Below are 20,160 nucleotides of genomic sequence, written 5' to 3' on the forward strand. Positions count from 1 at the left end.
GCAAGGCCGACGTGGAGAACCTTAGGGACAGCTTTGCTTCTCTTTTTCAGTGACTGCGCAAGCTCCAGACTGAAAAAACCCTTCTCGGCGAACTCAGCTAATTTGCACAAACGACACATTTGCATGTAACGACAGGTTGTTATTGGATGAAAATGTGTTTGAACTTAATCACGTAGCACGCACACATGGTTCACACACCCCCTCCTGCTCCGTTCTCCTCACAGCACCTGTACCTGTCACTACCACTTGGTGTTCTGCCACAATTTCTTCTTTAATGCTCCTCAGCTCTTGTCCCTTTCTCTCCAGCCCCTATTAGTGTCCCCTCTGGACCCTTCCTCCCCAAGCCAGGCACTTTAACCCGGGAGGCACAGATTCTCTAGCTTCAGCATCAGCTGGGAAAAACTTGATTCAGCATGGAAAAACGATGTTTTACCAAGTCTCTTCATATATCTCCAGCTGCATCATCATGTGGAATGTCCTGATTTTTCTTTTCAAAAGATCCTCCCACCTACCAGATTTTTTCTTAAGAAAGCTTCAGCTCCCCGCCCCCAACACACTTTACTGTCCTACATTTAGCCAGACAGGACTGTCCCATGCATACATGCTTCCCCAAAACCTTTTCTTTCTCTCTCCACTTATTTTGTCAAGGGGAGTCCAGGAGACTCCTGCCTTGAGTAGGGGAGTGAATATACAACCAAAACACAAAGTTAAAAGTGACAAGGGCTTGAAGTGATAAAGAATGCAAGGGAGTTTGAAGAAAGAAATAGTACTTCTGGCTGTTCAGGAGAGCAGGGCGGAGAAAGATCAGGGATGGCATCTGAAGGGCGTGGGTAAGTGGGAATGGAAGGATACAAGCTCAAGAGCCAGGCCTGGTGCAGGAATGGGAGAGAGAGGAAGAGGGAGGAATCTAATTTGGGGAAAGATCAATGGGTGGTTTTAACAAGGAATAACTTTGAACTGTTCTGATGCCCTCTTGAAGTAAGTGAGTTCAGGGGATACCCACCTGAGGTAAGGAGAGTTCAGGGGAAGTAGAAAATGCATTCAAGGGTATCCCCACCATGTTCCAGCCCATCAATACCTCCCTGCTCCATCTTTACCATCAGCTGTATTTATAGCTGCATAGTTTTGATGGCTGCCTCACAGCCCAAAATGCCAGGGTTGTAACTGTTATTGTCAAGCAGTAGGAACCTAAGGTGCTGGATGCCTGGAGAAGCCTTGTCATTCTGCCTGAGGCCTTACTACAGTTGTGGCTTTGAAGAGCACCTGGCAGGCTGAGAACAGCTGTCTTGGGAGGCAGGGACTGAGGTCCCTCTGTCTTAGGCAAAAGGAAGAGTAACATTAGGTGGCAGCAAATGGTTTTCACCACACTTGAGGCACAGTGCAATGAGATGTTGAGAAGAACAACTGGATGCCAGGGGAAAGCCCAACCAGTGCCTCCTCCTAAGGCTCTCCCTTCACCAGCAAAGCATCTTCTGCGTCAGGTTGGGGTTGTCCCTGGTTCAGACTGCCTTACCCACCTCTCTTTCCCCCACTGGAAGCATGCTTTTGTCTTGATGGTTCAGTAGTGAGACTTTGGAGTCTGACAGACCCAGGCTGAAATGTGGGCTTGCTCATTCATTCACTCATTTGTTTATTTAGGACAAGTCCATATCATTTGCAGGGGCCCTATGCAAAATGGAAATGCGAAGCTCCTTGTTAAAAAATTATTAAGAATTTTAGGACAGTAAGAGCAGATCATTAAACCAAATGTGGTGCCCTTCAGAGCACAGAGCCCTGTGTGACTGCACAGATCACACACCCATGAAGCCAGCCCTGAACTCCTTCCATGTGATGGATAAGGCGGATGAGGGCCTTGATCCCATGGGTTTTACATTTAAGTTAGGGGAGACAGATAACAACCAAGCAAACATGCAATAACAATAATAAAAGGCTTCATATGTATGAAGTCATTTGCTAAATAAACAACATAATTTCAGGGAGAGATCAAGTCAGGGTGCGGGGTCCATGTGACTAGGGCAGGCGTAGGGTATGGGTAGTCTGGAGGGGCTTATGTTTGAAAGAGACCTGAGTCACCTAAGAGGCAAGAGCAGCTTCCAGACAGAGGAGCAGCAAGGGCAAAGGCCTTCAGAGAGACCAGCCTTGGGTAGGTTATTTAATCGCTCTGAGATTCAGTTCTTCATCTTAAAATGGGAATTATAGTGATAAATGAACATTTACTAAGTATGTGCTGTGTGCCAGGGACTGTTCTAAATGCCTTACATATATTGACTCATTTCGTCCCCATTTTATAGAGGTGGAAACAGGCACAGAGAGGACAAGATAAGGACTTGCCAATGTCACCAACTGGTAAGTGGCAGAGCTTAGACTTGAACCCCGCTGACTGGCTTCAGAGTCCATCCTCTTGCCCACCTGGTGCCTCTCCTGGCTTCCTTGCAGCATTATGGTTGTGAACTGTGTGCCAGATGTGTTTCTGTACGCATTATAGTTTCCTGGGGGCTCTAGGGTCCTCTCTGACTTTGTTTTACCTAGCCCACCACCCGCCATGTCCACATGCCTGTGGGTGGTTGGAGCCAGAATCTGGGCTCACTGGCTTGTCAGTCACCCAGTGTCATTCTGAGCACATTAATAAGCACTGCCCGGAATGTGACCTGGGCAGTGGCAGCCCCTCAGAGAGCTGATGACATCCACCTGTGAGCTGTCACTCATTCCACTCAGAATGCAGTGGCCCTCCTGGCTCCTTGACAATCCCCACCAGAGCCTCACCTCTCCAACCATTTGGAATGGGTATTTGAGCTTTACGGAGCCCTGATCTTTCTTTATAGAAATGAGGCACCTTCATGGGGAGGAGAGAAGAGGAAGGGAGCGCTGCTTCAGTTTTTCACGTTATAATGATCCCAGTAATTGAGACACTGAATCACACATTTTAATTGCTTGAAAGTAAAAAATATCATTTTGTAATGCTAGTGTTAATAATGTAAACATTAAAAAGGAATTAAATACTTAGCTGTATTGTAGGGCATGATTGCCTGATTTTTCTTCTTTCAACTATTCAACCAGAGGAAATGATTGGCTGCAACACTCATATGTTACCGTAAAAAGTGGGTCTAGACTTGCATCGGAGTAGTTAGTCATTTAATACCCCCGTATAAAGGTAGCTAGAAAGGTCATTGCTGCCTTATTCTGGAGATGAGCTTTTTTTTCAAGAGACACAGGTTTTTTGAAGTATGCTGGGACAGACTCCAGTGGGGTCCTAGAGTGTACCCCAATATCTCCAGAGCCCATCAGCTCTGTTGGGACATCTTTTCATCTGCTCCCCTCCCTTCACTTTGCTCTCTGTTCCATATCACCTCAGAGAGGCATTTCATGGCCTCTGGCCCTGAGCTAAAGTAGCAGCCCCATCACTTTTGGTCCCCTTTTGCCTCAAAGCACTGTTTGACAATAGGTCCTGGTGCATGGTAATCTCTCACTAAATGAATCTGAAGAAAAAAGATGACATTAGACTATAAACCCAGGTCTTCTCGTCCACTTGTCCCCATCCCTACCCCTTCCCCTATAAAATTCTCATCTTTAGAGAGCTGAGGGAAAAAGGTGAAGGGCACATCAAAAGCAGGTATGTTTCTGGATTTGAATTGTTCTCGGATTAGCTGTCAAATTTCCTGTCCCATTTCAGGGCAGCTTAGTAACAGAAGGGAGAAAAACATAATGAAAAGGACCCAACCTGGCTGCAAGTCAGCCTGCCTGGCTGGTGTTCAACTTATTGTCCCAGAGCTGCTTTTTTCCCTTCCTCCTACCCTCTAATTCTTGGCATCCACACCTTCATTTTAGTTTTTTTCCCTCATCTTTTGGTTTTATGTTTTTGGCCACAGAGGATACAGATTTAAATTAAAAGTCAGAAGTTTAGATCATTTTGAAGAGCTGTTGATGAGTGGTCTTGCCTTGCCATTTGTTTTATTAGATTGTTTCCTGCCCTTTCCAGCATGGTCTAAAAGACTCCATGCAGCTGGGAAGAGTGATGGGGCTGCCAGGGTGCTGCCCAGAGGCCCAGGGCTTCCAGATGACATTGTATTATGGAGCAGCTATCATAACATTCTGCTCTTTAGCTTTCTTTTCAGTCACACAGGAATATCAGAGGGGCAGAAATGGGGCTGGGTGGCTGTCTCTCAGGCTGCCCATATCCCCAACCACTTGATGGGGAGGTCAGGAGCAGGTTGTTCTTTAACATCACCTGTCTTGAGGACCAAGTTAGAGTAGATAAGGAAACTGAGGTAGGGGAGATGCTAAGCAAATCTACTAGCACTCTGGGCACACTCAGTGTATGAAAATATGGCTAGGAGAAAGATCTGGATCAGAACCCACAGCTCTGGCACTGCCAGGCCCCTGCTGTCTCCTCACTTGCTTTTTATATCTTTGCTTCTCTCTTCTTAAGTCAGATATCAATTTAACATGCGGATATGGAGAAAGAGGTTATAGTAGAGGCTGAGTTCTCATCAAACCCATTTCCTCTTCTAGGCACACAAACTATATCTTTGCCCTCTGGCATCTGGGTAGGGCCACATGTCTGGTTCTTGTCCACAGGTATTAGGGTAGGCTAACTGTTATGACAAACAATCCCCAAATATCAGTAGCTTAACATTATAATCCAGCATGGTCAACAGATAGCCTCTGCTCTTCACAGTTATCCAGAAGGAAGGAACCCAGGTTCCGTCCTTCTTGTAACACCACCATCTTCCACCACAAGGCCTAAAAGACAGCATGCTGTATAAGTTTCTAGACCATGGTGACCCCTCTGAGTCTGATAGTCCAGTAAGAATGGTCTAAAACCAGGAGCCAACTTTGTCCCTTGCAACAGACTGCTCTTTCATCAGGGACCTCTTCAGGAGCAGGTTGGAATTTGGGCTGGGCCTCGAATGATTTGTAAGGAGGAAGAAAGCCTCATGTGAAGGGCACCATGGTTTAAAAGAGTAGCTAAGAGAGGGGCATCACGTGGGCAGGAATAAGGAGCCAGCCCATGGAGAGTGGTTCTAGCATAGTTAGTGATGTGGGTGGCCAGCCCTAAAAGACTTAGGTTTCAGCTGATTGTTCCCACCTCATTATCAGTCAAGTCCCACACACCCAGGGCTGCTAATAGTGGCAGAGTCAGAAGGAAGCTTTGGACTTGGTTGATGTGGAACCAGGTTCTCAAGCAATGAAGGGGCTTGAAAAAGCAGTATTTAGGGCTCTATTTTGTCATTAGCAAATATTTAGTTTTCGACCGGCTCCCTTTTGCTGCTCAATAGTCTTTGACTCAAACCTCCCACCAAGGGCACAGAGCATGCAAATTAGTTTTGTCATTACTTCAGCCAAACATAATTAGGGAAGTTAACTTGCTTTGGAATCCATATAATGTATCACAAAATTAAATGAAAGTTTTTTATTATCTAGGCCACTCTTCTATTAGGATTTTGGAAAGTTGATGGTAATTAGCCACGGGAATCCAGAAATTATTTAATTTTGCATTGTATAAGGTTCAAGTGAAAGGACTACTTACTTTTCAGGTCTGGGGCCTGCCTTGTAGGTACATGCAAATATTTTATTAGCCACCATTTCCCACCAAGTTCCCCGAAAGACAGCAGGAAATCGGTGAACTGTTCCTGCTGTATTCCCATAAATTAGAGCTACCATACAGTGTGATGATCAGAAAAAATAAACAGAAAGGGTAATAAAGTACACCAAATAATCATTGGTGACCTTAGTAATTTTATTAACAAATTTATTTCTCTAACTGGATAACGTATCTCAGTGCTTGAATCAGGCATTGTAATAGGTTTCCACAGTGCAGAAGAAAGAATTCATTGGAATTGTTTGTTCCATGTTTATACTTGTCCACTGGTCTTGTAAACATTGTGCCTGGTTTCCTCAGTTCTTCAGGCTCCTTACTTCTGACTCCTCTCCTCCCCCACATACTCCAATAAATAAATGGAAAGCTAAGAGTGTAATTTAACATCAGTGGCTCCTCCTCATGTGCATTCCACCACCATTGGAAAGCTGTATTTCATGGTCAGATTCAGAGGCATTTTGAGGTTAGATTCTGGCAGAATCGTTGCTTCCAATAGGTACTTAGAAGTCTGTAAAGAGACCTTTCTCTCCACAGGTAAAAATGGGAAATCTGGGGTGTTGGTTTGCCAGTGCTGTGTCTGGGATTGTCTTTGTCCCTTCAGAACCTGGTACAAAATTGGTGAAATGGGCAGATCTGTCCCACTTCATCCTGCCCCACCTACAGTGCCTCTTAGGAAGGTAAGAGGCATTCATTATTTCTGTCTGCCTTTGGAGCAGGCAGCTCATGCAAGCAGAAACCCGTGAACTTGTTAACTCATTCTTTAAGTCTTCTTCAAGTAAGATTTTTTTGCCTCACAGCTTGCAAGGATTGTAGCATGATAACAAGGAAGCATTTTAAAATGCAAATACTCTAGAATTTCACCGTAATGCTGGCCTCTAACTCATGCTGCACCCCTCCAGTATACTCCAAGATGATGCCATTTCATACTGACTGTCCAGTCTGTGGTGACCAGCATTAGCACAAGATGCCAGGTATGTGAATTATCTCCAGAGCTGGTTTTTCTAGCATATATTAATATAGCCTGCCATGTATAGTGATGGCTTTTGAATGTAGATATGATTATTACAAAGATATCTAGGGGGTGTCTAGACTACCCTCACTACCAATAGGTCCCTCTTAAGATCTGTACTCCAGAAAAATATGGATAGGCCCAACACCTCATTTTTTCTCCTGTATATCCTGCAGAATCTGGATGAGGTTCTCCAGACCAAAAATATAGCCTGGATCTGGTCCATCGTAGGTCGTATGCTCATTCCAGGAGCCCTTGTATGTCGTATGAGCAAAGTCGATCATCCGGATGTCAACTTTAGCAAGACCTCCAGGAGAGTTGCTGTGGGCTGTCTGCAGAGCCTCCTGAGGATGCTGGCCACCCAGGGTTCTTTCCATCAGCTCCTGCCCATCATAGATGATGAGGAGAGAGCTGGAATAGAATCGGTATGAACTCTGGCTCCTAATGACCGAGAGGAGGGCCTGGAGCTGGCGCTGGATGGGCTCCAGCAGTTCTGTCCGAAGACGGGTTCCATTGTGCAGGAACTGATAGAGGGCTTGTCTGAACCCCTCGACTTTGAGTTTTCTTCCATAGTACTTGTCTTTGCAGAGAAAGTGCTTCTTATCAATTTGATAAACCTTATGTTAAAAAGAAAGAGAACATGTGAAGAATTACGAACAAAAAAATTGCATCTGCTGCGGTTGCAGCATCACAAGCTAGCATAATATATAAACGGATTTCCAGGAGACACAGGGCAAAAATGGCTAAAATGAACAGAATGATGATCTTTCATCATGCACCTATTGGCTTTTACATTTTAAAATGCTTTCTGTGCAAGCCTCTAATAGAAATCCAAGGTCTAAAGATCCTCACCCTACAAAGGTGACCCTCCACCCATGAGGAAAAGAGTTGGATTTCCTTTCTTGTGAATTTCCAATGTCAGCCTCCAAATCATGATTTAAATCCTGGCTTCTGGCCCTCCTCAATTCAAATATTAGCTAACCCAAGCTAGAAAGCTTCAGTAGGAATCTGAAGTCACAGCCAATGGCCTTGGAAAGCCAACTAGATTAAATTTTCCCCAACCGTTTATAAAGTTCTTTCTCTGCAGATTCCAAGGAAATAATGGCTCTTGGAGTGGAAGAGGGTGAATTATTTGAAGATAAAAGACAGGCTAGATCAGGTGTGGATGGAATTTTTGGGCAGCCAGTGTAGCTGAGGGGATCCTGCATATAGGGAAGTTCACAGCAGCTCTGTGGAGCTGGTGGCTCGTCTCCTTGGCACCAGACCCTCTTCCCTCCCTTGTCATGTCTTGGCCATCAGAAGGGAGCAGATGAAAGAGAGACACTGATGGGGGGACAGTGGCAAGCATCCCCCTTTTAATTTGGATGGCATAAGCAGCAGCAAAAGCTAAACTGAGGCCAGCAGCTGGCATTGCCAGGGAATGACTTGGCACGCCTCTGCCTGGCACACCTGGGAAGGGCTGCCCATACCTGGCCAAGACAGTTTCTCAGGTCTTTCCTGCCTTCAGATTATATGATATGTTTATGGGAAACCAGTAATGAAAAAAATCAGAAGGATATAATAGACTAGGTGTGGTTTTGGAGGGTTAGAGATCGGCTGCTAAATTAGCCATCTTAAGTACATGATAGGTATCACTTTCTAAATAAATCAGATCAATTTCAGAAGGTTTAAGATCCAGAGAGAGATTCCATTTACACCACAAATCATCACACCCCATTCTCTTGAGGACTGCATTCCAAGCCTTTTAAGGGACATCCGTGCAACAAATTTATAGACTCAACTTCCAGCTTCAAGGGGTGGCAGTTTCAATTAAAGAAAGCTATAACATTTACCGTCAAATCGGTATCTGGTTTTGCTTTGAGTAGATAGACTATAAGGAGTGAACGAATGGAGGAAGTTTATTTCCAACTGTTCTCCTGCAGCCCCTGCCACAAGCCACATCTGAACAGCAAAAACAAGGTGCAGAGTCTGAGCAATAAAAATTAACCAATGCTTTGCCTGGGCTTAGCAGGTTACTACCTTCCCACTTTGTTAAGCCGAACAGATAGCAAGAAGCAGAATAGGTGGAGTAAGAAGAGAGAATGGCGAATAGGAATTCAGAGACAGACTGCCTTATAACATCTGAGAAGGAGTTCAGCTTTATCATTTAGAGAATGAGGAATCCACAGAGTGCACAGAGAAGCTCTTTGGCATATAGTTCTTTCCCCAGACTCTGCTCACACACTGTCATCAAAGCTCTGTTCTCAATGTGGGCAGGACCCACGTGGCCACTGTGGAAAGTTTCAACTGCCAAAGACCCTGAGACCAAGTTAAAAAACGGTGGAGTTTTGACACTGCTACCCTGAAAGGTGCTCTTTAGAAAACCCAGTGTGTCATAGATTAGGATGTGCACTTCCTTGGTGGAAGATTGGTACCTGGCTGCTTCCCCCAAAGTGGGGAGCTCTGCAGGGGGCAGTAGTGTCTGGATGGGAGACATCCTTGCTCCACAGTGGAGATACCAGGATGCCCAGCCCTGCAGTGGGTCCTTTGCCACTCACCTGCATGCCGCAGATGCGCATGCCCAGGCAGGCTGAGGTGCTCTGTGCACACTTCGTCATGTGGCGGGCCTTCTTCTCCTCAGATGCATCATCCCCATGCTGTCTGGTCCCCATCTTCAGGTCCAGGATGCAGGGATACTTGTACTGTGACACGACATTTTCCAGCAACAAGAACCCTGATCACACTAAGTTAAGGAAGATTCCAAAGACACTAAGGCCACTGCCCCACAGGAGGCAGGCAGCACACCTCCGAAGCTGGCTAGAGATTCTCTACTCTGAGCATTATTCCTTCACTCCCATTTTTTCATTACAGACAAACCCATCGTTGCTATTAAGAATCCCAGGTAGTAGCTTTGCAGGCTGCTTTAATAGGTCCCTTTATTTAGGCAGAATTTATGAGTACGCACGCTTCTTTTCCTTCTTGCTCTGAGGTTGAAACTTAAATGTTAAGTCTGAAATCCCTGGCAGGCCTTTTGCCCAATTTATTTTTTTTTTTTTCTGTTTTACAGCAAACTTTTTTTTTTTTTAAATTAGTTTCAAGTATACAGTACATTTGGTTAGACATTTATAGTTTATAAAACGATCCCCCTAATTGCTCTTTCTCTCCTCTGGTTTTCCTTTTATGGCAGAAAATCATAAGGCTAAAACCTCTAGTCACTGAATGGGCCAGTACCTTTTGAGAGAAGTGGGTTGATGTTAGCTTCAGAGGTGAATTGCATGAATATTAATTTTAGTGGAATAATTATCCTGCAAAAGCTCTTTAGGGATGAGGGTTGCAGATTTGTCTTAGTAAATACTGAAACCAGCTGCCCTTTTGCAGGGAGGAGCCCAGTGGTGACAAAGGGGCATTTTAAGCCTAAATTTGTTCACTGAGAACCTGGAAACAAAGGGGAGGGTCCACCCATGGGCACTTCCCTAAGGGAGAGCCATACCCCTTCCCCTCCATCAACTCTGTAGGAAGACCCCTGTGGGGAGAATTTGAAAGGATAGAAAGGAGGTTGGGGTGTGGGGGACCCGCCCAGCCCTCTGAGCCCCCTGCCAGGCATGGCAGTCATCATTCCTATCTGCCCACAGAAACCTTCAGCCCAGACCATCCTTACTGCTCAGGTGACAGAGATACAGCCAGTGGCCCACCAGGGGCACTGTGTTCAGCTTAATTCCCAGTCTGATTCCCCTATAATCTCTGAGTTTTCTTTTGGAGAGAACTGATTTCTTCTAGTCACAGGTCTGAGGCTCATGTCTCCAACTTTCCCTCACATCTGTCTCTCCTCCTACCCCTTACTTGACCCTCCCCGTCTCCCTTCTGCCCCAATAATATCTCTTTGTCTCTATCACTCCCCTGGTCTCCCCTCCACCCATCCACCCCCTCATAGGTACACCTTCCTGTCCTTGGGACCCTGTGGTGGAAAGGGTGGGCAAGGATACGGTGTCGCTTGTTCTCTGGATACTCGGTGCACAGGCGGGTCAGGTGGGCCTGGTGGCAGTGCAGACCCCAGGGGTTGAAGCTCTTCCTCTCGTCCTGGGCCTGGTTCCCATCAGGGTCTTCTACCAGGGAGGAGACGTGGGTGCTAAGGTGGAACTCAGACCTCAGGAGTGCTGTGGCTTGGCTGCAGGTGAGGGAAGCACAGGACAATCAGTATCCAGGGTCAGAGGTCTGGGGAAAGATGCCCTTTCTTGTGACTGACTGTGCTTTCTTGGTTGGACTCTGACACAGACTCTCCAGGACGCTGGTAAGGCCTCAGAGTGCCTTTCTTGCCCCAACTCAGGCCCTGGCACCAGATTGGATCAGGCCACACTGCAGCCCCCACCTTCTGGAGTGGGGGGTGCAGGTGAGGACTCTCTAAATTCAGATTAACTCATTAGAGCGTGTCATCCCCTCAGAAGGCTGAGATGGTTTAAATTCACTTATAAGCGATCTGGATTATTATCTCACTATTGGGGCGACACAGTAGGGAATCAGAAGGCAGGGGATTTAGACTGTTACCTTTGAGACCTCAAAATGCCACAGAGGGTAGAAGTCACAGGTCCCTGGTCTCCCTCTCTCCCGCCCTCTGCATCTTGGCTTCCCCATCTGTGAAATGGAGATAATGTGCACCAGCTTCCTGATGCAGAGCCAAGAGGCTTAATTAGATTGTCTGTGCTCCTTGGGGAAGGAAGATACTTTCGTTGCATTAGCTCTCTTTTGTTTCCCATACATGTTTTAAAAATCCGCAGGGATTCTTTTCACCTGAAAAAGGTCGGCTGACATTATCAGAGGTTTTGGAGACCTTTCTAGGAGACCTTTCTGTGCCCTGAGCCAACCTGTGCCTTTGAGTTCCCACTGAGTGATGCATTGGCCTCTCTCCTCATCTCCTCTGGACTGCTAAGAAAAGATGGTTTTTCAGAGACATTAGCCACACTTTTCATTCATGTCAACTATTCTGAGGTTTCTGCTCTGCACATTTCCCCTCAGACACTTCAAGGTCTCAGTGAAATGGGTACTTAATTAAACAATATGTGCCAAATGCCTGCTCTGTATAGGGCTCTGCATGTGCATCAGCATCTGAGATAAATGCATCACAGTCCTCCCTCTAGGAGCAGTGTGAAGAAGATGTATTCCTTTCTTTGATCACATTGGTTATTCTAGACAGAGCCTTCATCTGAATTTCTCATTTTCTCTGCTTGGGCCTTCATGACGAGCCATTGGCCTTGTCACAGGTGAGAGTAGAGCTGGTCCCAGGTAGAGACGAGCTCCCAATTTCTGTCATCTGCCAGGTGTCCCTCACCTCTCCTTGAGTGAATGTGCCAACTGGGAATGCTGCCACTGGGAGAGGGTATGGGCACCGCCACTGCCGCTGGTGGTCTGCTGGAGTGTCTGCCATATTGCCACTGCCGCCGACTCCGTGGAGACCTTGAAGGGTTCCCGGTTCTCGTTCAGTGGGTTGGCAACCAGGCTGAGATGGCCGAGGCTGTCTTTCAGGAGGTGCACCGTGATGGTGCCTGCAGAGCACATGAGGGACAGGATGGGCAGAGAAACCAGATGGAATTTACCTGACTGGACACAGAGAAACCAGATGGAATTTACCTGACTGGACACAATGGGTGAAATCATTTTGAAGTGTGGCTTAATGACAATGGTCAACCTTCCCTCTTCCCCAATTCCTCTCTCAAGGAAGAGCTATAGCGATTGGCTTGGTTTAGCCTGAGCCCGACCTGTTCCAGAATGAGCCCAGTGCTGTGGAGCCTGCAGAAAATAGCCTTGGGCCGCTCTTGGCACGGCCGCTCCTTTATCGCACTTTTCTGCTCCTTCACACTTCAGACAAAGCCAGCCCTGTACATTTTGTTCTCACATTCTAGTTCCTCCGTGCACAGTCACACCTTCCCAGTCACACCACAGCTGTCCCACCTGGGCCCAGCCTTGGGACATCAGAGCTGGTCTTCTGCAAAAAGGGGCCCCTGCCTCAGAGTGGCAGTGAGGGAAGTTGGGGCCCATCCGTTCCTCGCCCTTGTCCTTTGCTTCTTCTATTATCCTTTCTCCTCCATTTGTCTATCTGACCAGCTTCTTCCAGGAAGCCACCTCAGCCTGCTGGGGCTGGGAACTCTTTGTCACCACTTCATCCATCCTCACCCATCTCTGGGTTTCATACTGATGCTTGCTATTTTCTTTGGTTAGATGCACAACATATGAAGATTATTGGTGGAACATGGTTCTTTGACATAAAAAGACTTGTGAGATTTCCCCAACTTACAGTACCTCCTAACCATTGGCATTTATAATCAAGGCATGATCTCTTCCACTTGTGAATGTGACGAGTGTGAGGAAACCCAATGAACAGATGTGCTAACTGGGCTTCTCCTCTGGGAAGTCAGCCAGATCGGGTAATTAGCACTGACACATATATTCATGGCGCTGTGGCCCTCCCCTTTGGACTTCTCCCTCAGGTGGCAGAGTACCAGGCTTTCCTCCCTGGGGCTCGGCATCCAGCAGTTGCCCAGCCTCACCAGAGTTCTGATGAAGAGGGAATGATAGTTTTGGTAGCTGCACAGGAGACCACCCCCCAAATAGTTTTGTGAGAACTGGAAACCTAGAGTACTTGGTTCCCTGTTCTTCCAGCAGCTGATGTTATGTTTTCTGTTTGCTCCCTCCCCCGCGAGCCCACACACTTTACCAGTGTTCACCCTGCTTTATGCCTAACAGGCTGACCCTATGGAGCACACCAGTGGGTTTGACCAATGGCAGATATTGGCAAGCAACGAGAGCTGGGAGGAAATTTGAGATGTTTATCCCGCTGGTTCTCTCCCTGCTGCAGCGTGGCCCTGCCACAACTGTGTTCCTCTGTGGCCTCCTTTTCACTGGGTCAGTAATGCCATCCCTACACTTTGGTCTTTCAGGCTTAGGGGTGGTGACAGGTTTCCAGTGCTGCCGGTCCCTGGTGCCTCACCATGCCCAGTTGTTCCCTTTATCCTGCATGCACTTATGCAAATAGTTCCTTTTAAAAGTTCTCCGCATTTGAACTTCTTTGTATGTACCTCTCATTTTCTGCTGGGACCTTGACTGAAGGTAGATTGCATGTGATCGTGTCCTCCAAGATATTTTTTTCCTCTCCCTGCCACTTGGTCACCTTCTCTTGGTACCATCCTAAGTGGTAATTTCTGCTGAACAAGCACTCAAGACAGCTGATTTCCTGCTTGTGTCCTGCCCAGCCCTCGGGGGCTGGTCAGTGCAGACACTCATTTTCGAGGCTGCTCTATAATTCAGCAAGTCACTCTTCAGAGCTATCTGTGCCTAGCTCAGCCGTCTCCCTGGGCCAGTCCTGTCATCTTAGATTCCCAGTGCCCTAATTTTGCAACCTGAGAGTGACATTCAGTTTTCTCTGGCTCCTAAAAATACTCTGCTTTTCCTCAGCTCATCTCAGGCCCCTGTGTCCTATAAAGTAATAATGATACTAACAATAATACTGTGCCTGAACCTGACATTTATGGTTTATCTGAAAACCAGCATGCATCTTAGACCAGGCCCACCAAAGCTGGTCTGTGCATGAGAGCAGGGGCTGTTGGCAGGCCGGGGAAATAACTGTGATAGCGATCATCACTGTCATGTCTTTCATGTCTACTATGTGCCAGCATTAGTAGCAAGCCTGACTGTGGTCACTGGGTCTCAGAAAGATGGAATAATTTGCCCAAGGCCACACAGGGGCAGAGCTCCAAGAAGGCCATCCATGACAGACACAGATGGGAAAGAAGGAACAAACTGTCACATGGACTTGAGGACTTTATTGGGAGAGTCCGTGTTGTCACACTGTGTTTACCTGTGTGTGGATGAGGACCCCTCTGCTGTTACTCAGTCGTGTGCATGTGCTGGTCATTCTATGCCATAGAACAAACAAGCTGTTATCCCACCATCCTGTGACAGGGTCATCGGCACAGGGACTGGGAGCACCAGGAAGCCCATGGATGTAGGGTTTATAGTTCCAGTTCTGTTTTCCTGGGCAGGAGCCTTGCTGTGCTTATTCTAGGGAGGGGCGCTGACCTGGAAACCACAGCCAGGCCCCGGAGCCTACTCTCTACGTGTGAGAATGGGGAGAGCTCACTGGCATCTGTGATCATTGTTGGGGTGCTTGGAGCCTCCTGGCTGCCTGGGCAGCCCAAGAGGTGTGCAGCTAAGGGCAAGGCCCTTCCAGATCTTATAAAGTTCAAGTTACTATCCAGCAGACCCCTGGACTTTCCCATCCAGGCGCTGTGGTAGAGGCCCTGCCAGAAACCACACAGTCTTTGGGAGCCTGGACTCAGGATGCCTCTGTGGATGGATAAGAAATGTGACCTTCACTCACTTCCCCAGGTCCCAGCTCTTGTCTATCTCATCTGTTTTGATTGTCTAAATAAATGGAGGTGAGCAGAGGCATAAATAACCCAAAACCAATAAAACCCAAAAGTCATTTCTATTTCTCATATTGTCAGAGCTACACAGCCAGGCTCCGTGTCCCTGCCTTCTTGTTCCGTCTTCCTGCATGCCTCTGACTGACTATATGTCTCTGCCTGTCTTCCCTCCCTCTCCCATACACCCCTCTATGATTCAGCCTAGCCCTTCCCTCTGAAGCCTGGGACCCAGCACAGATAGGGCCTTGCAAACAATCTTGGGTTTCCTACTCTTCACAGGAGCAGCTTCTCAGTGGAATATAGGCTGCTAGGGGCTTGGATAGTTAATTTCATTAAGAGCCATGTTGGTCCTGCCCTGGCCTCCAGCTTACCTTGTATGTCCATGGGGACTAGGCCTCACAGGCCCGTGGGCTCCGAGCATGCTCTTGTCCCTGCCTGGCCAAGAAAATCGGGGACCCAGTGAGAGCCTCTGGCTGCCTGCTCGTCAGCTGTTCCCTAGCACCTTGACCTGCCACCATGCTAACTGGGCAGACAAGAGTGCTTCCTGCCACAATTGACATGCCCAGAACATCTCAGCAATTTCAGTTTGGCCGAGCAGCTTCCTCAGCCTCTGTGCATATTCCGTCATTTTTTTAAGCTTTTGAGAGCATTTATTCACCACTATCTGTAATATGAATCTGGCTTATCTGTTAACCAGCCGGACCTAGGAGCATGTCCTCACTAACCCAAAGCTGACAGGAAGCAAGAGGGGTGCAGCCCCAAGATGCTGTCATCATACCTGAGGAGCCCCGTAAAAGGTCTAGGGTGAGCTCCTGGCTCGGGAAGGCTGCCTTTGAGAATGACATCTCTGCCCAACATCCCCGATGCCATCACAGTGCAGGGTGATGAGCAGGAAGAGGGTGTGCTCAGTGGTCACTCCAGAAACAGCCCCTCTCTCTGGGGCTATTCCCATCGGGGAGAAAAAAGGAGACCCCTATGGCAGGCTTGTGTACACTAGAGTCTCCCTGACCTGAAGTCTCTAGCTTAGTGACCCCGGGCAAGTCACATACCCTCCTTCATTGGGCAAGATGCATCTCTGAGCACTGGCATTCAAGGAGTCCATCTCTCTAGTAACAGTATCTGCTCGAGTCAAAAGCCACACTTGGGAGCCACACTTTGGGGCTTTGAATACTGGCTCTGCCTCTCACTGGCTGTGTGGCCTGAGGCAAGTCAGGTAACCTTTCTTGCCTCAGTCTCCTTACCTGCGAAATGGGGATAATAGTCCCCGTTTCAGTAGGTGGTTGTGAGGATTAAATGAATTCGTACGTGGAAACTACTTACAGTTAGTTGTGTTTGGCACTGAGGGAACACTAAGGGTTAGCTGATGTTACTTTTCTTACCGGGTGAAACAAGAAGTCTACACAACCTGAGCACCCTTTGAGGGTTCCTTTCCCACCTAAAACCTGATCTCAGCTACCTACCCCAGGCGTCTGAGAGTAAGGGTCCTAGTTCTGGGCCTTGTAGTGTCTCCATAGACGTGCATTTTCTTAGGTAGTGCCTGGATTGTGGCTAGTGAGTGAATCAGTTTCTGCATCATTGGAATCTCATGTTTGGGTGTCACCCCAGCCCAGGGTCTCTGCCTCATCCTCACCCTCGGCTGGGCTGCATGGTCTCACCTGGAGGGTGTCTGCAGTTCCCTGAAGCAGTTGTCTGGAAACACAATCTCCTGAGTAAAGCCCGAAGGCAGAGACTGAACTGTCCTCTGTGGCTGTCGATTCATGTAGCTATGATGCTGTAGCTCAAATTAATCCATTACCTTTAGCAGAGAGCCAGAGCAGCTGGCACTGGGGATGGGCCCAACCTGAAGCGGGGGGCAGGGCAGAGTAGGGGTCTGGACAGTAGACCAGTGCCCAAGCGTACTCGAGAGTGGTGCTGTCCTACTCCCAAGGGGGATGGGCACATGCAGATAGGGCTCAGGGAGCACACCAGGATAGGGTTCTAGAGACCAAGCAGCTTCTTTCACTTTCCTGCTTTGCCTGCGCCTGCCCGGGCAGTCTGTCTCAGCTCCAGAGCTATGTTGAAGCTTGAAATGCTGCAGGTGGGAGGCCGCCCCACGCAAAGATCTGCCACCATTTGCTGGGTTGAGTTCAGTTTTGAAATGACAGACATTAATTCCAGTGGGTATTCTGACAAGATGGGCAGTGACCCATAAGCAATGGGTAACACTAGCCTGGGCCCCCAGAAGGCCCAGGGGAGGCCTATACAGGCTTCACGCCAGCCGTCCATCCCCATTTCGCAGCCATCCTGTCTCAGACTCTCAGGAGGGCTTGGCAGGCTGGGACAAAAGCAGTGCCTAGGGCACAGGCCTTGGCCTCCTACTAATGGGGTCTCAATTTAGAGCATGATGACATCGGGGATTCTGATTCCCAGGTCTGGGCTGGGGCCCAGGAACCTGCACACACGCATACATGCACCCACATACACACCAGCGAGTCTGGTAAAATTGGTTGATCCCAGATCACATTTCGAGAAACACTGATGTAGATAGGCTCCATCCTTCCCAGTTATCTCAGTCATTGAAATGCAAGTGAGTTTTTGACTGACTTGTTTGGATGTTATTATTGCCTTCACTACAAATACTTGGACAAGGAGAGCAGAATCTTGTAGTCATGACAGCTAAAATCCTTTAAAGGGGATCTTTTCTCCAAGTGCTCATGCCATTGCAGGGCTGGTGCCTGGCAGAGTCATGGCCTGAGCCGTGTGAATTGTGTTTACCAAAGGCTGGGTATGGACAAAACAGCCTGAAGGCCATGTCCGGAGGTCCCTTCTGGAGGTCCCGCCTGGAAGTCCCGCCTGAAGGCCCTCACTAGGCAGCCCTCCCCACCAGCTTTCTCTCCCCAGAACCCAGCTTATGCTCAGATCAGAGCGCACACTGATTCGTGCCCAATTTCCCCAGCTACACCTGGCAGGCAGCCCATGCCTCTGGCTTTGCCTCTGGATGAGGGCAGGAATTCTGGTTTCCTAAACCTGCCATGTCCCAGCTCTTCCATGTCCTGAGAGCCCAAAGCTCTCACCCCCTGCCTAGGTCTCCAGAGGGAGGTGAAGAAGGCCTCTCTACCTGTCCTATGTTTACCAACCACAGTTGCAGGATCCAGCCATGGCACTCCCAAAGCACAGACTAGAATGCCTCATTTTATTCCATTCTCAATTCCTCAAAGCCTTGTGGCTCCAAATTCTATTATACTTCAGACCTGGAGGCTTGAAAAGTTCAGAGAAACTAGGACAGTGAAGGCCAGCTGGGCTGCAGGAGAGGGGCGTGTCTCCATGGCAACTGCCTCACACACCGCAGTGCTTGAGGAAGTGGTGGGTGCATGCAGACAAACCCAGTGTGTTGGTCCAGTGTGTTGGCCCCGAGCCGCATATGCTGCCCATATGCTCACCTTTGTACTGTGGGGTGAACCGCTTCATGGCCGGCGGCAGGGATTCGTAGAACCTCTGCTCCTGGGAGATGAGGGGCTTGCATACAGTGTCCTCGTCATACTTCATCACACTCAGGTGTCCCCCGACCTGATGCAGGAAGGGCTCCAGTTGCACACCCACCCTGGAGTCCCCAGCATCTGCACTGTTCTGCACAACCATGGCCTGAGGTAGAAATGGTAGCTCTAGGACAGAAGGCGGGGCTGTCAGCAGTCCTCAAACTTTCTCTTTGGGCTTTATTGTTGTCATAGCATAGTTGTCTTCCCAGCTATGGACTCTCAGCAGAGACCCTGAAAAGCAGAAGAAGGTGGAAATGATGTGAGGGAGACAGTGTCTTGCGGGGCAGCACTCAGAAGGACCCCCAGTCCCCAGCCATAACCCAGCAATAGTTAAACAAGACTACAAACATGCATCGATTACTTTTGGAATAATCTGTTGTAAGAAATTAGTAACAGTGGTTGCCTCCAGGGAGCAGAGCTGAGAGGAAGACTTTTTTCTAAATATGGTTATATACCTTTTGCATTTAAATATTCAAACATTTTTAAAAAAACAGTACACAGAACTGTAGGCTTCCAGAGTACAGAGGCTGTGTCTTAACTTCTGTCACGTTGCCTGCTTTTCTTGGGGAACGTTAATCCCAGGCCCAAGAAGAGAGCAGTCCCTGCTGTTGGGGCAGTCGACATCTGGCAGGGGCTTGAAAGTACGGGAATGCTTCATTTTTGTATAGCATAGCTGTGCACTGTCAATTTATGTCATGACTCCACAAGTAATCGCTGTGTGACCTTGGGAAGTTACTAAACCTCTCTCAGCTTCAGTGTCCCCATCTGTGGAATGGGATAATAATGATCTCTACCTCATGGACAGAACTGAGATAAAGCCCATGAGAAGGTTAGCCCAGGGTCCAGAGCTAAGTGCTTAATAAATGTGATTTATCATTATTATTTCTGGCATTAAACCAGCGTCACCTACAAGTCACTGGCTGTACTGGCACAGGACCTCGATTTTCTGGCATTTTTGGTGGTTCATATTTTCCCAAAAGCTCTGGGTAGTAGGGAAGGCAGACTTTCTCACCACCACTTTGCAAGTGAGAAAAGAGAGGCCTGAAGTGCCTTGCCTGGGGCCGGGTGGGGTCCAGGAGCAGAGGTGGAAGTAAAGCGGGGCTCCTTGTCCCTGGGCCTTCTCTTCTGCTACCCGGCTGCTCTCTTTTCCCCGCAAAGGGTGGGCTTGCTAGACCGCAGGCAAATGCTGGGACTCTGGGCTGGAAATGCGGCTCCTAAAGACATCTTGACTTTGTCTCAGGAGAGTGCCAAGGAGACACTGCGAGGGGAGGCTCTTCTGGCGGTATTTGTCGTGTCTGAGAGGACATTCCCACAGCGGTACCCATCACCGCCAAGTTATTAATACTCTCCTCTGCTGGACTCCCAGCCGAGGATTTGACCAGACTAAGCATAGCTGGGTATGATGAACCCTCTAAATGACCTTTAGTCCAGACCATGGGCATGGCTGGCTGGCTCCATGCATAAGAGTGTCCTATCAGTTTGTTCAGGACTCTGGCTCAGAGAGGCTCCCACCAGCCTCCCAGACCTCTGACACCAGGCGGCACTGAAAGCTTCTGCTTGGCTCACTCATTTTCCCCAGGGCGCCTCTCCCACATTGGCTACTATTCTTCAGGCTGCAGAGCGCCCTTTGGAATGGGGGAGGGGGCG

At 48.2% G+C, this 20,160-nt stretch overlaps 1 protein-coding gene across 1 annotated transcript; it reads right to left on the reverse strand.

Annotated features, from left to right (window-relative positions):
• Positions 1 to 6,754: 6,754 nt before the first annotated feature.
• Positions 6,755 to 18,616, reverse strand: IP6K3 (inositol hexakisphosphate kinase 3). Its single transcript, XM_011373549.1, has 5 exons — positions 18,418 to 18,616; positions 11,908 to 12,121; positions 10,568 to 10,749; positions 9,143 to 9,318; positions 6,755 to 7,222 (listed from the first exon to the last, which is right to left on the reverse strand). The coding sequence occupies exons 1-5, from the start codon at positions 18,614 to 18,616 to the stop codon at positions 6,755 to 6,757; spliced, it is 1,239 nt and encodes a 412-aa protein (XP_011371851.1).
• Positions 18,617 to 20,160: the final 1,544 nt, after the last annotated feature.

Source organism: Pteropus vampyrus, unplaced genomic scaffold (genome assembly GCF_000151845.1).
Source record: "Pteropus vampyrus isolate Shadow unplaced genomic scaffold, Pvam_2.0 Scaffold225, whole genome shotgun sequence".
Taxonomy (NCBI): domain Eukaryota; kingdom Metazoa; phylum Chordata; class Mammalia; order Chiroptera; family Pteropodidae; genus Pteropus; species Pteropus vampyrus.